Genomic DNA, 12830 nt, shown 5'->3' with positions numbered 1-12830 from the left:
TTAGAGTGACTCACCTTTCTGAGATTTAGTTTCCTTATGTGTAAAGTGGGGATTATAATACTGCCCTCAATGGGCAGTTATGATCACAGAAGAAAGCCTGGCTCGTTACAGGCTTTATTCCTGACCAAGCTGTTCCTCAGCTGTCCAGCTCTGAGGGCTGCTGTGGAGGAAATCTTGGATGGAGTTTCCTAATACTGTTCACGTTCTTCTAGACACCTGTAGAGAAATGTTCCCAAGTCCAGGCTCTGACAATTTAAGGTGTGGGCTGTGGTTTCCAAATTTCACTCTCCCATTATATCCCCATGTCACAGACTATGACTATACGTGGATTCAAAATCTGTGGGACAATTCCAAGTAGAAGGGCTTTGCATTCTTGGCTGTACTCTTTGCGGATGTAAGAAAACCAGAGGCTTTCTCTGCACACCAGAATGACTGGTTAGAGGTTAACAACGAACGTTGAGTATTTCACTTACCTTAAGCCAAATATTTAGTCTTATTGACTGTTTACCCCAAAATTGTAAAAAAAAAAAAAAAATCAGGTGTTTTGATTTCACGTCCACCCAGAGTTCCAGGTTTGGAACATTTTCTAGTTAGCGCAGTGTTTTACTTCCAGAATCCCGTTGATTCCCCCATAATCCCGCGAGAGCAGCCTATAGATTGCAAAGAACCTAACTGGCTTAGAGGTCAATTGACAGATGGCAAGTAGCTGCCTTTCCACTATTTTAAGATTCTGAAAGGTTCATGTTACTCGAGGAGAATCTACGTAAGCTTTTCGGAGGGATTAAAGTTAAAGTTGTGTTGCTAAAAAGACACATCTGTTGTTGTCAGACTGAAGGTGTATCCTTTTCACTGCAGTATCACTTAGACATATAGGAAAGTTAGCTTCAAGCCCTGCAGCTAGTTAGAGTCCAAGTTCTCTCAGCCTGAGAACCCAACGATGCCAACACTAGCCCCATAGAGCCAGGTTTTACTTCAGGCTCTGCTTCTTGGGGGATGACTTTGTTTTAGTTAATCTCATCGTGTGCTAAGTATCAGAGGCTTCCTACAGGTTCCTGTTAACTAAATATATTCCAGAGTTCTCGAAAGTACAGATGCATTCATTTGGCGGTACCAAGACTTCGGGCAATTGTCTGGATATAGCGAAGACAGTTAAAGCTCAGTAAGACAGTCCCCGGTTTGCTTCGGACTTCTTTTCCTTTACTGTAATGGCGTCCTCGTTGCTTCTTCTCTCTAAAGATACAGTAAATGATGTGCCGTATTTAGCACAGGCAGGCGGATGCCTTTCAGTATGGAGGAGTTCCTTCTTATTTTTATTCCCAGGCTGAACACCAGGATCTTCACTGTAGTTAGGTAGAGTTTCCTAGTTTAGTATTGTATATACTATTGCTTTAAGGGATTATCCAGGCTTAACGGTTTTGCTCCTCTGTTGAGGGATGGAGAATAAGGATGAAATGTAGAACTTTAAAAATAAGCATGTGAGGCACTGAACCAGCCCCTCCTGAAGAGGATAGAGGACAGCCTATTTATCCGACAAAAATTCCCTGGTAATTCCCACACATCCCTTTCCTCTGCCTGCCACGGGTTTCTTTTACACATAAACACAAGGGGTCGTACAGGGAGCCCCCACAGCAGCCTGCAGCCCTTCTCACAAAGTACCTGGAGTTTCCCTTGTCCGATTGGGGAAGGGAAGAGTCTCTGCCGGTCTGGTCAGATCTGGAGTCTCCCACTTTCCGATTCTGGAGACCCCCCTCCTGTGGGTTCCAGACTGCACAGTACTATGCTTGAAGCCATGGCATTTCTCCTTGCTGCTTCAAGATCTCCAGTCCTTTATCTCTGCTCAAAGTTCATTTTAAAGACCACTTCTTGGGGCGCCTGGGTGGCTCAGTCATTAAGCGTCTGCCTTCGGCTCAGGGAGTGATCCCGGCATTCTGGGATCAAGCCCCACATCAGACTCCTCTGCTGGGAGCCTGCTTCTTCCTCTCCCACTCCCCCTGCTTGTCTCTCTCTCACTGGCTGTCTCTCTCACTGGCTGTCTCTGTGTCAAATAAATAAATAAAATCTTTAAAAAAGAAATAAAGACCACTTCTTTATCCACCGACTACATGGGAAAACTAACTTCTTCCAGTTTGCTCTGCAAGCTCCAGACGATGAGCTTCAGTGGACTGAGAACCGGGTGTGTCTTGTTCACCGCCCCCCCCAGCAGCTGTCACCTAGAGGTACTCAGCCAGTGTTCTTTGAATGAAGGACCAAGTGAATGATTGCAGACCTGTCCGTCTGTAGCTCACATGTCTGTGTTCTCCTCCTGGGGCACCTCAGCTGGGACCAGCCTCGTCTCCCTGCTGTGCACCGAGAAGGGATTTCAAACTTCTTTTGTGAGAAGAGAGAGGCTTCCTGCTCGCAGTCTCCCTGAGACAGATGCCCAGTGAGCGGCTCTGTGCCACTTCCTCTGAACGCCACTTAACGCCCTCCATCACTGGGATGTTTCTGGTTTAAACACTTTGTGCCTATCCGATAGCGCCTGTGGAGAACGCGCACCTGAAGGAAGATGTCATGTGGAAGGAACATCTCGACGGATGTCTAATCTCAACAAAGCCTAATGGGCCTAACTCCACTTAGTTTTCTCTTCAGCCTCCAAGGGAAGCTGCATTTCCTTGGAGCAGGGGATTGGGAAATTTCAAATCTGTCCTTTCCTTTCTCGTAAACAGGTTGGCCACATTTCTGGCCAGCCAGATCCTTTACCTGAAGCAAACTGGAAGGAGATACTCCACAGGAGTGGCATTAACTCATATTTCCAGCCAGTTAGCCAAGTAAAAAGCTGCCCCTCTCCACACCTTTCAGTTTCTTTCCATGTCTGTCAAATCCAGAGAACTGGCCCTAATAGGAGATACAAGGGAGACAATTACGGATAATTTATTCTGTTCATTTATTCACTTTGTGGAAGGTTTTAGTCCCCAACCTGACTTTTACAGAGGCCATATCTCTTTTTTACATTGTAAGCAATAATAAAGAAAATGAGCTTTCCACTTCTTACATATGTCTCATGGGTTCTGTTTTATAAAATAACTTTTATTGCATTTTTTTATTGTAAGCATAATGCATGTTTATGGTTAAAAATAGAAACTACACATAAGCAATAGGAAGAAGATAAAAATAGCACATAATCTCACCATACAAAGATAACAACTATTAACATTTGCTGTGTGCCTACCGTCGTCCTTTGGATCTGCCTTTATGACTTTTTTTTTTTAACAAAACTGTGTAGTACTCTTCATGCTAATTTTTTTCACCCTAATTTTTTAAATAAAAAATATATGGCATGAACATCTTCCCCTGTCATCAAATATTGTCACAAAACCTCATGTTGATGGTTGCATCAATGCCATTATCTGGATATAATTCATGAGTTTTGTTTTAATATTATTTTTATTGGTAGATTGAAAAAGTCCTTCAGCAGGGAGAGATTGGAGACTGTGCAGAACCATACATGGTTATCAAAGAAGGTGATGGTGGAAAGGTATGATATTTTGGCTATCACTAAATGGTGACATCTTAGAATAAGCAGATATTTTTCGGAAGTTCCAGAAAATAGTTAAGTCCATATTGTGTCCATAATATATGTCCCCATATGAGACATTGATAAATTGTGTCTTAAAAAAGAAGAAAGGGAAGCTGGTCATTGATGATAACTTTTTAAAGAAATCAATTCTTGAATTCAACAAATGACATATACACCAGTGTCTAAAAAAACTTGGCTAGGACAAAAGCCACATCCTGTTGTCTTGGTTTCAAGGCTCTGACCCAGGTTGGGAAGGCCACAGAGACCTCACGAAACGAAATGGTGTCAGACCTCTGCTGGGCTTTCTCAACAGTACCAGCCAATTTCCAAATCTCTTTTCTGGTGTGGATATTTGGAAATAGGCTGAGACTTCTGTACTTCATAAATTCACTGGGTTAGCATAGGTACTGAGCCTGTGAAAAGGACATCTTTTCTCAGCCCCCAACTGCAAAGGTTTCCAATGTGACTTTTAAAACGTGGCCTTTCTGGAAGAAGAATTGGCTAATCAGCATCCTACTCCAGACTTATAAATTTCAAATAAGATTTCTTGAACTCAAGACACTTGTATTTTAAAAACCTGCCTTCTCTTCTGAACTTAGGAAGAACACTCTGGAAGTGTTGTCAACCTAATAAGGAAGTGGTTAAAAACCTTGATAGATTTTTCTAGAGTTTCCCAGGGCAAGTTTTGAGAACTAGGCTCTCTTGAAAGATTGGTAGATAATATATAAAATGTTTCATTCCAAAATTTTGTCATGCAAATCCAAGTCTTGTAGCTAGCCCCTAAAATCAGTTGTTGATTGGCTGGTATAACAAGACTTGGACCTTTTTTATTTTTAGCTGAAGGTATATTTAGTAATTGAATGTTGACTTTCTTTAAACTCTTCCATTTCTGATCTGTTTTCTCTCGTCAGCTAGAATTCTATCCTGAGTTGTATCATTCTCCTGCCCATTCACTCTTTTTAATTAGTAGGGTAGGGATTTTGAAGATGGCTGTCATATGCATGGCAGAGACCGTTGACTTGGTGCTGGTGCCATATGGTTCATTTCTGCTTGTGTCTTTTCACTTTCCTCTAGAGTAAAGAAAAGATTGAAAAACTAAAACTTCAAGCTGAATCCTTCTGCCAGCGTTTGGGGAAATACCGGATGCCTTTTGCCTGGGCTCCCATAAGCTTAACAAGTTTCTTCAATGTCTCCACCCTGGAGAGGGAGGTAACCGATGTGGAGTCCATGGTTGGTAAGATTTCAACTGCGGTGGGAAGGGGAGAGTCCCCAGTGTACTAACTTTAAGGTCAGCTGCTTATTAATGGGGGCTCAGGGTGCAATAAGGTGTGGAGAGTGGGAACATAGAAGATAAATAGGATGAAACACTATGATGACTGACTTACAAATGCTTGATTGGACAGTGATCCCAAAACAATTATCATGAACATTTGTGGAGCTTAAATATACTCTTATAGTAAGACTTTTGGTTGGAATTTTCTGGGTGCTTTGACACTTTCAAAAGTTAATTTTCAGTGGCTGCCTCTTTTTCAAAGTAAAAATTTTGAAGTAACAAAATACAGTAACTATCTCTAGTGGGTTAAATGATGCCACCATGGTTGGCTCCTAAACGTAAGAAAAGCCACTCTCAGGAAGCCTTCAAAAAGCAAAACGCAGGTTTCTCAGCAAAATTTCCAGTCCCTTCAAAAAAAAATTTTTTTTTTTGCCAAGTGCAATGAAAAAGTGGATGCCAGAAGAATATTTAGTTACTGTCCTAACTTATTTAGCATATTTCTCCTTTTCATCACCTCACCCTGGATCTGAGTCATTAATTTCCTGAACAGTTCGGGTACGGAAATGTTCAAGAGGGTTCAGAGTTCTCGAGTCGACCCACCCCACCTGTGGTAGAGTGTCTGCTGTGCTGAGTGTCTTTGTATCCAGAAATATGTGAGGCTGTTCATGTTCCTTTCGTGTTCCCACACCTGCCTTTTCCCAAATGCCGCCTCTAAGGGGGACTGGAGGGAAAGGTATTATGTCATTGCTGCATGCCCTCCTGGGATTACTGTTGTGTAATTACCAGTCAGAACCGCTGGGTTATTTCTGATTTACCAAAAACAAACCTCACTTGAGTGCATCCTGACCTTCACACCATAATGTGGGTTTTTTTTTTTTTTCATGCCAACTTCTATGTAGACCCAAGTAGCCTTACTTGAAAAGAATTATGCACAGGGGCGCCTGGGTGGCGCAGTTGTTAAGCGTCTGCCTTCGGCTCAGGGCGTGATCCCAGCGTTCTGGGATCGAGCCCCACATCAGGCTCCTCCGCTGGGAGCCTGCTTCTTCCTCTCCCACTCCCCCTGCTTGTGTTCCCTCTCTGGCTGGCTGTCTCTATCTCTGTCAAATAAATAAATAAAATCTTAAAAAAAAAAAAAAGAATTATGCACAGATTGTAGAGGGCTCCATAAACTAGGTAATTCAGCCATAGGGTAATCTCCAGGTCAAGGATCAATTAACCTGACTATAGAGGCTGCTTCTTAAGAAGCAACCAGAAAATGCAGTGTATTATACTGGGGCAGTATGGCAAGTTTAGGTGGGCGGTGACAGCAAGAAGTTCCCATTCAGCATCACGGCAAGAATTAAGGATAAGAGAATATTCAAAGAGTGGGCTTGGCAACATTAGAGTTCTAGGCAATTTGGCCATTCACAGTGGAACCCCTGCATTCTGCAGTATAAAAGCAACAAGGTCCCCACCTCAATCCTTTCAAAAGGGGATAACAAATAACTAAGCAGAGTGTCGGGGTTCCAGCCCGGGTGTGGGTGTGACTCAGGGTTCTAATCCCTGTTGGACAGGTCAGCCAAGGAACCCTGTTCTGCTGCCTGGTGCCTACAGGGAGAGCAGAAGAACGCTCAGATTCCGAATGTACAGAGGCTAACCCTAGCCTGTTTGGGTCACAGTCCAAATGCCTGCAGGGGCATTTGACTACAGACCTCTCCCAGTGGGGTGCAAATGTAAAAATAAAACAAAAGCAGACCCTGTTGGCTAAATAAAGCTTCTCTGCAGACCCAGTTCGGGCTCCAGTTCTGAACCCTGCTGGGTCGCCTACCCCGATCTCCATGTGGGAGGGGACTGCGGCTGTTCACGGCTTCTCTACTCTGGTCAGAGGAGGACTAGGGGCTCCAATAGGGGGACTGAGAAAGGTAAGGCCAGTGGAGGGAAATTTTCATCCAAACCAAGGATGGCCACGTTCAATGTTCTCCTTTCATGACTGTGAACTTCTCTTTTATATATACAGTGAAACGAAGATAACACTGTGTCAACTGTGCTTCAATAATACCTTTTTTAAAACCTGTCTTTTATATGATAAAGTCTTTTCTATGATAAATGTCTTTTATATTATAATTTCATGACTGCTGTGTATTCGCATGGAAAGGCATGCTTTCAAATGACAGTTGTTTTCCTTCCAGGGAGAAGCTCTGTGGGTGAGCGGAGAACTCTGTCCCAATCTAGAAGGCTTTCTGAAAGAGCTCTCTCCCTGGAGGAAAATGGAGTTGGATCCAACTACAAGACCACCACCATGACTGTTAACAGCTTTTTCAAGCAGGTATCTCTTCCCATTCCAGCGTGTCTGAATTTCTCCCCTGAATGGCGTGGGTGTTGGAGCCCAAAGGGGAAGTATGTGTAATGATTAAGGGAGCAAGTTAGTTAACCTCATCAAGCCTCAGTTTCATTATCTGCAGAACAGGAGTGATGGTGTTTGCTTTGTGGGGAGTTGGGAGTGTTAGAAGGCATGAGGTGTGTAAAGCTCTTCTCACAGTGCCTGGGATATAGCAAGTTCAAATGAGTGTTGGCTCATTTCATTGACAAAAGGATTTGTTCCCACTAATGCAGTCTCCTATTTGAATGATCATGGTCAGTTCATTTATTGGGCTATTAAAACCGTCTGGCTGAAACATCCCTTTCCCCTTGATCTTGGGGTTTTCTGGCCCAGCTGTTCCCCTGTTTCATCTGTAGGCTTTCCAGGTTTCTGCCATATTCACTTGCTCATAGAGGGTGACCATTGCAGACTGTTCTCTTTATTAGTTCAGTAGACATTGAGGTTATTTAAAAATCAGAGAACTTCTTAGAGTAATCAACTTCATAGAGACAGAAAGTAGACTGATGGGTGCCAGAGGCTGGAGGAAGAGAGAAATGGGGAGTTGTTGTTTAATAGATGTAGTTTCAGTTCTGGAAGATGTTCCAGAGGTTGGTTGCACAACACCGTCCGTGTGCTTAATGCTAGTAACTGTACACTCAAAAATGGTTACTATGGTGCTGTCCGTATTATGTATATTTTACTACGAACAAATTTAACTTAGACTTGGTTTGATTGTGCTTTGGAAGATTTTCTCTTGCTCAAGCAGTCTTCATGAAGCATTTCAGGGGCTTCTTAACAATCCCAAATGCAAAAGGGATGCTGGGGGTGGGAGGTGTGCCATGCCATATAACAGAAGTAGCATGGGACTAAAGAGTTTCTATTTAGGATATAGCCCTTTCTATTGTACTACCTTGTTGGGGGGCTGCAAAGTACTGAACTGACTTTTCTTATCTGTACATGGGAATGAGATATACCTGCCTCCTACTACCTAGCTACCTAGCTACCTACCTTCCTGAGCTTTTGGAGTAGAGCTCTTGCCCTTGAATCCTTGGCAGAGTACCTGTCCCACGCAGGCACCTGGAGAGTAGTACTTGTGCTTAGCCTTCTTGATCAAGACAAATGGGAAGAAAATGAGGATAGGAAAAAGACAGAAAGATGCTTTCTCTTTCTTCAAATGTTTGAAGAAGGAAGTGACCTTATTCTGTATTGTGCCGGAGCGTAAAACAAGCATTGGTGGATTTAAGTTCCAGGGCGAGAAACTTTTGGCCTAGATTTGTACTGGTCAAACAGGCTTCCTTAGAATGTAGTAGAAGGATTGTTGAGAGGCTGGGGGACAGTAAGTTGGGAGTGGTAGAGAGGGAATGTTTTTTTCTTGTAAAAGGCGTCTTTATTTTATTATATGCATTTTCACTCAGTCATCTGATCTAATTGCAGATTTATGGTCAGTCTTTTGTTTCTTGTCCCTGCAATGTCCCTAGAAGCAAATTTTTAATTGTCTGGCTTAGCCTGTGACAGACCAAATGGACAAGTCAACCCACAAAATGGTAACATTTATCAAACACTCAGACCGAGAAGCACTCTTCTTTAATTCTTTTTTTTTTAATTTTATTTTATTTATTCGACAGAGATAGAGACAGCCAGCTGGAGAGGGAACACAAGCAGGGGGAGTGGGAGAGGAAGAAGCAGGCTCATAGCAGAGGAGCCTGATGTGGGGCTCGATCCTATAATGCCAGGATCACGCCCTGAGTTGAAGGCAGACGCTTAACCGCTGTGCCACCCAGGCGCCCCGAGAAGCACTCTTCTGAATGCCTGTACTATTAAGTATACTCATGTGTTCCTCTAAGTAATCCTTTGAGGTGGGTTCTATTACTATCCCGTTTTACCAACAAAGAAACAAGCATAGAGAATCAAAGTCAGGATACAGAAGAACTACATAACATAACCGATGTGTCCTATCAAGTTGATGCCTAAAATCTCTATCCTGAAAAGAATGGGTGCACCTTCTTTTCAGCTATTCATGGAGCAGTCTTTTATTTTGTTTTATTTATTTATTTGCTTTCCTCACAGTAAGTGTGCTACTTAATTTCCATCACCCATTTCACCCATCCCCCACCCACCGCCCCTCTGGTAGCCATCCGTTTGTTCTCTATAGTGAACAATCTGTTGGTTTGCCTCTCTTTTCTTACCCTTACGTTCATTTGTCTTGTTTCTCAAATTCCACATATGAGTGAAATTATAGGGTATTTGTCTTTCTCTGACTGACTTATTTCGCTTAGCATGATACTCTCTGGCTCCATCCATGTCGTTGCAAATGGCAAGATTTCATTCTTTTTTATGGTTGAGTACTATTCCATTGTAGATATATAGCACATCTTCTTTATCTACTCATCTTTTGATAGACACTTGAATTGCTTCCCTAATTTGGGTATTGTAAATTATGCTGTTGTACATGTAGGAGTGCATGTAAGTCTTTAAATTACTGTTTTCATATCCTTTGGGTAAATACCCAGTAGTTCCAATGCTGGGTCGTAGGGTAGTTCTATTTTTAACTTTTTTGAGGAACCTCCATACTGTTTTCCACAGTGGCTGTACCAGTTTGCATTCCCACCAACAGTGCACAAGTGATCCTTTTTTCCCCACATTCTTGCCAACACTTGTTGTTTCTTGTGTTTTTGATTTTAGCCATTCTGACCAGTAAGAGCTGACATCTCATTGTGGTTTTGATTTGCATTTCCCTGACGATGAGTGACGTTGAGCACCTTTGTTTGGATGTCTTCTTTGGAAAAATATCTATTCATGTCTTTTGCCCATTTTTAAATTAGACTATTTGTTGTTTCGGTGTGGAGTTTTATATATTCTTTATGTATTCTGGATATTAACCTTTATCAGATATGTCATTTGCAAAGATCTCCCATTCAGTATAGATTGTCTTTTAGTTTTGTAGATTGTTTCCTTCACTGAGCAGAAGTTTTTCATTTTGATGTAGTCCAATAGTTTGCCTCAGGAGCATATCTAGAAGGATGTTGCTACAGCCAATGTCAGTGAAATTACTGCCTGTGCTTTCTTCAAAGATTTTTATGGTTTCAAGTCTTGCATTTAATCCATTTTGAGTTTATTTTTGTGTATGGTGTAAGGAAGTGGTCCAGTTTCATTCTTTTGCATGGAGCTGTCCAGTTTTCCCAATACCATTTGTTGAAGAGAGTGTCTTTTTCCCATTGGATATTCATTCCTCCTTTGCTGAAGATTTATTGACCATGTAATTATGGGTTTATTTCTGGGTTTTCTATTCTATTCCACTGTTGTATGTGTCTGGGAAGGAATACTTGACAAGAGGTTGAAATAAATTATTTTGGCAGTGGCTATGATCCTTATTCCTATGAAAACCATGTTAGAATAAAACTTAAGGATCAAAGTCTTCCTGGAAATCATGGCCCCCACCCCCAGAGCTAGTGGTATATCCGCACTAACCCTGACTTCTCTTTTCGCAGGAGGGGGATCGCCTCAGTGATGAAGACCTATTCAAGTTTTTGGCTGACTACAAAAGATCTTCATCCTTACAGAGAAGAGTCAAGTCAATTCCAGGTGTGGATGGCTTGTCTTTTCCTTTCTAGCTGTGCCAAAGCCGCTTAGGAGTAGACAAATTATTTGTCTAATGCTACAATTTCTAAAATAATGTTTACTAAGTGAAATATGGGATTTTGCTCAGGAGGTTAGAGTGTGAATTGGTCTACTTTTTTTGGAAAACGTGTTAATATTTTTCTATTTCTATTAAAGGAGCATCATGCTTTAGACAGGCTTTTCAGATAACCAGATAATTGTTTGAACAGAGCAGCCCCTTTTATCAAATAAAATATTATATGGAACTCTTAGTATAAAAAGAAAAGTGAAATTGAGGTGCTTTGGTAGAAGATGAGAGCATCTTTCCTATTATCAGCTTAATAGGTCATGAGGCACTTCTGTAGCACCCTGGGGTACCAGGGAACCCAGTTTGAAAACCACCAATAGTTACTTAACTATGTACTATTATAGAGTGAAAGTTTTAGAAGGAAGTTTAAAGATCCGTTTTGACTCATTGTACACTTCCTTGCTCTTTAATTTCTAGAAACTAAATCTCAAAAGTTATCAAAACATGATTTTTTTCCAAGTAGAGAAAATTATCTGGGAATTCCGCAACTCTTAATACTCCCACAACTTATCCTTTCTTTCAGAAAAGAAATATGGTACAACAGTCTTTCTCGATTCCCATGTCACATGACAACATCTTTACTGAAATAGTCTTGTTTTCCCTCTTTAGGCTTGCTCAGACTGGAAATTTCTCCAGCTCCAGAGATCATCAATTGCTCTCTGACTCCTGAAATGCTGCCAGTGAAACCTTTTCCTGAAAACCGGACACGTCCACACAAAGAGATTCTGGAATTTCCAATCCGGGAAGTCTATGTCCCTCATACTGTGTATAGGTAAGAAACCAAGGCTCGTGGGAAACCGTGGCAACCACTTTTAGAGTTTTGTTTGGACAATGCACTCATTATCCTTCAACTGGTCTTCTTACTGCCTTGATTTTGGGGAAAATGAAATATGATGTTTACATAACTATGGTTAATTGTTAGATCAATTTCTAAAAATCGGTTTATCTAATTTTATTTAACTGGAACGTGTTACTTCAGTCATAGTTGGAATTCAGGATTACATTGGACATATTCCTTCCAGAAACGAAATCATCTTCCTAGTCATTGACTTGGTATTCCTATGTGCAGAAGGATGTATTAGGGAAAGACCAACATAACCAAAAATGTTCTCATTGTCTAAAAGAAAGATGTTTAGCTCAAGACCAGCTCTGTCCAATAACATTTACAGCAATGGCAGAAATCTTCATTATGTGTGTTGCCCGATACAATAGCCACTAACCACATGTGGCTATTCGGCATTTGAATTGTGGCTAGAGTAATGGAGGAATTGAAATTTTGATTTTATTTAACCTTTCTTGATTTTACTTTAAATTCAAGTAGCTGCAAGTGGCTGGTGGCTACCATATTGGGCAGAGCGGAGCTAGACAGTAAAGGCCTAAGAGGTTAGGCTGCCTTGGTTTCTTGGTGGCTCTTCGTGGGGGGCTGGGAGGGAGCTGGTTCACACGTATCTGCCAAAGGCATTGCTGCTCGCATATTTTCGTTTTTATTTTGAGTAGATTTTTTATTTTTATTTTTAAAAAATATTTATTTATTTGAGAGAGAAAGCGTGAGTGGAGTAAAGGGGCAGAGAGAGAAGGGAACTCCCCGCTGAGTAGGGAGCCTGACACAGGGCTCGATCCCAGGACCCCAGGATCACGACCTGAGCTGAAAGCAGACTGTCAACCGAATGAGCCACCCAGACGCCCTTTGAGAAGGTTTTTTAAATTGCAGAGAAGAATGTTATAACAAGTACCTTTTCTCTACCATCTAGAAATGACGTTTGTCGTTTCTTGTATTTTATACACATACACGCATACATTCGTACTGGTTACGTTAAAGACTCCTGTATCCCCCATCTCCAGTCAGACTTCCACCTTGCTTCCTAAACATCACGGTTATCAGGACATTGGATGGTTCCTTTCTTCTATTTTCTCTGGTTTGAGACACACCCATACACACACACACACGTATCTGTGAACCCTGAATGGTATTATTTTT

The 12830-nt window shown here is 41.6% G+C and overlaps 1 protein-coding gene across 6 annotated transcripts in view; it reads left to right on the top strand.

Moving 5' to 3' along the window:
- The window catches only part of DOCK8 (dedicator of cytokinesis 8), a 219260-nt gene that overhangs the window by 97920 nt on the left and 108510 nt on the right, over positions 1-12830 (top strand). For all 6 annotated transcript variants that reach the window (XM_044391271.3, XM_044391272.3, XM_026519308.4 and 3 more), the window contains 5 exons: positions 3434-3514; positions 4631-4790; positions 6998-7134; positions 10656-10749; positions 11462-11624. In XM_044391271.3, coding sequence (XP_044247206.3) covers positions 3434-3514; positions 4631-4790; positions 6998-7134; positions 10656-10749; positions 11462-11624 — 635 coding nt within the window. The remainder of the gene's footprint in view (positions 1-3433; positions 3515-4630; positions 4791-6997; positions 7135-10655; positions 10750-11461; positions 11625-12830) is intronic.

This window comes from Ursus arctos, unplaced genomic scaffold (genome assembly GCF_023065955.2).
Source record: "Ursus arctos isolate Adak ecotype North America unplaced genomic scaffold, UrsArc2.0 scaffold_33, whole genome shotgun sequence".
Taxonomy (NCBI): domain Eukaryota; kingdom Metazoa; phylum Chordata; class Mammalia; order Carnivora; family Ursidae; genus Ursus; species Ursus arctos.
Note: the sequence above shows the minus strand (reverse complement) of the source record. Positions and strands in the feature narration are given on the sequence as shown.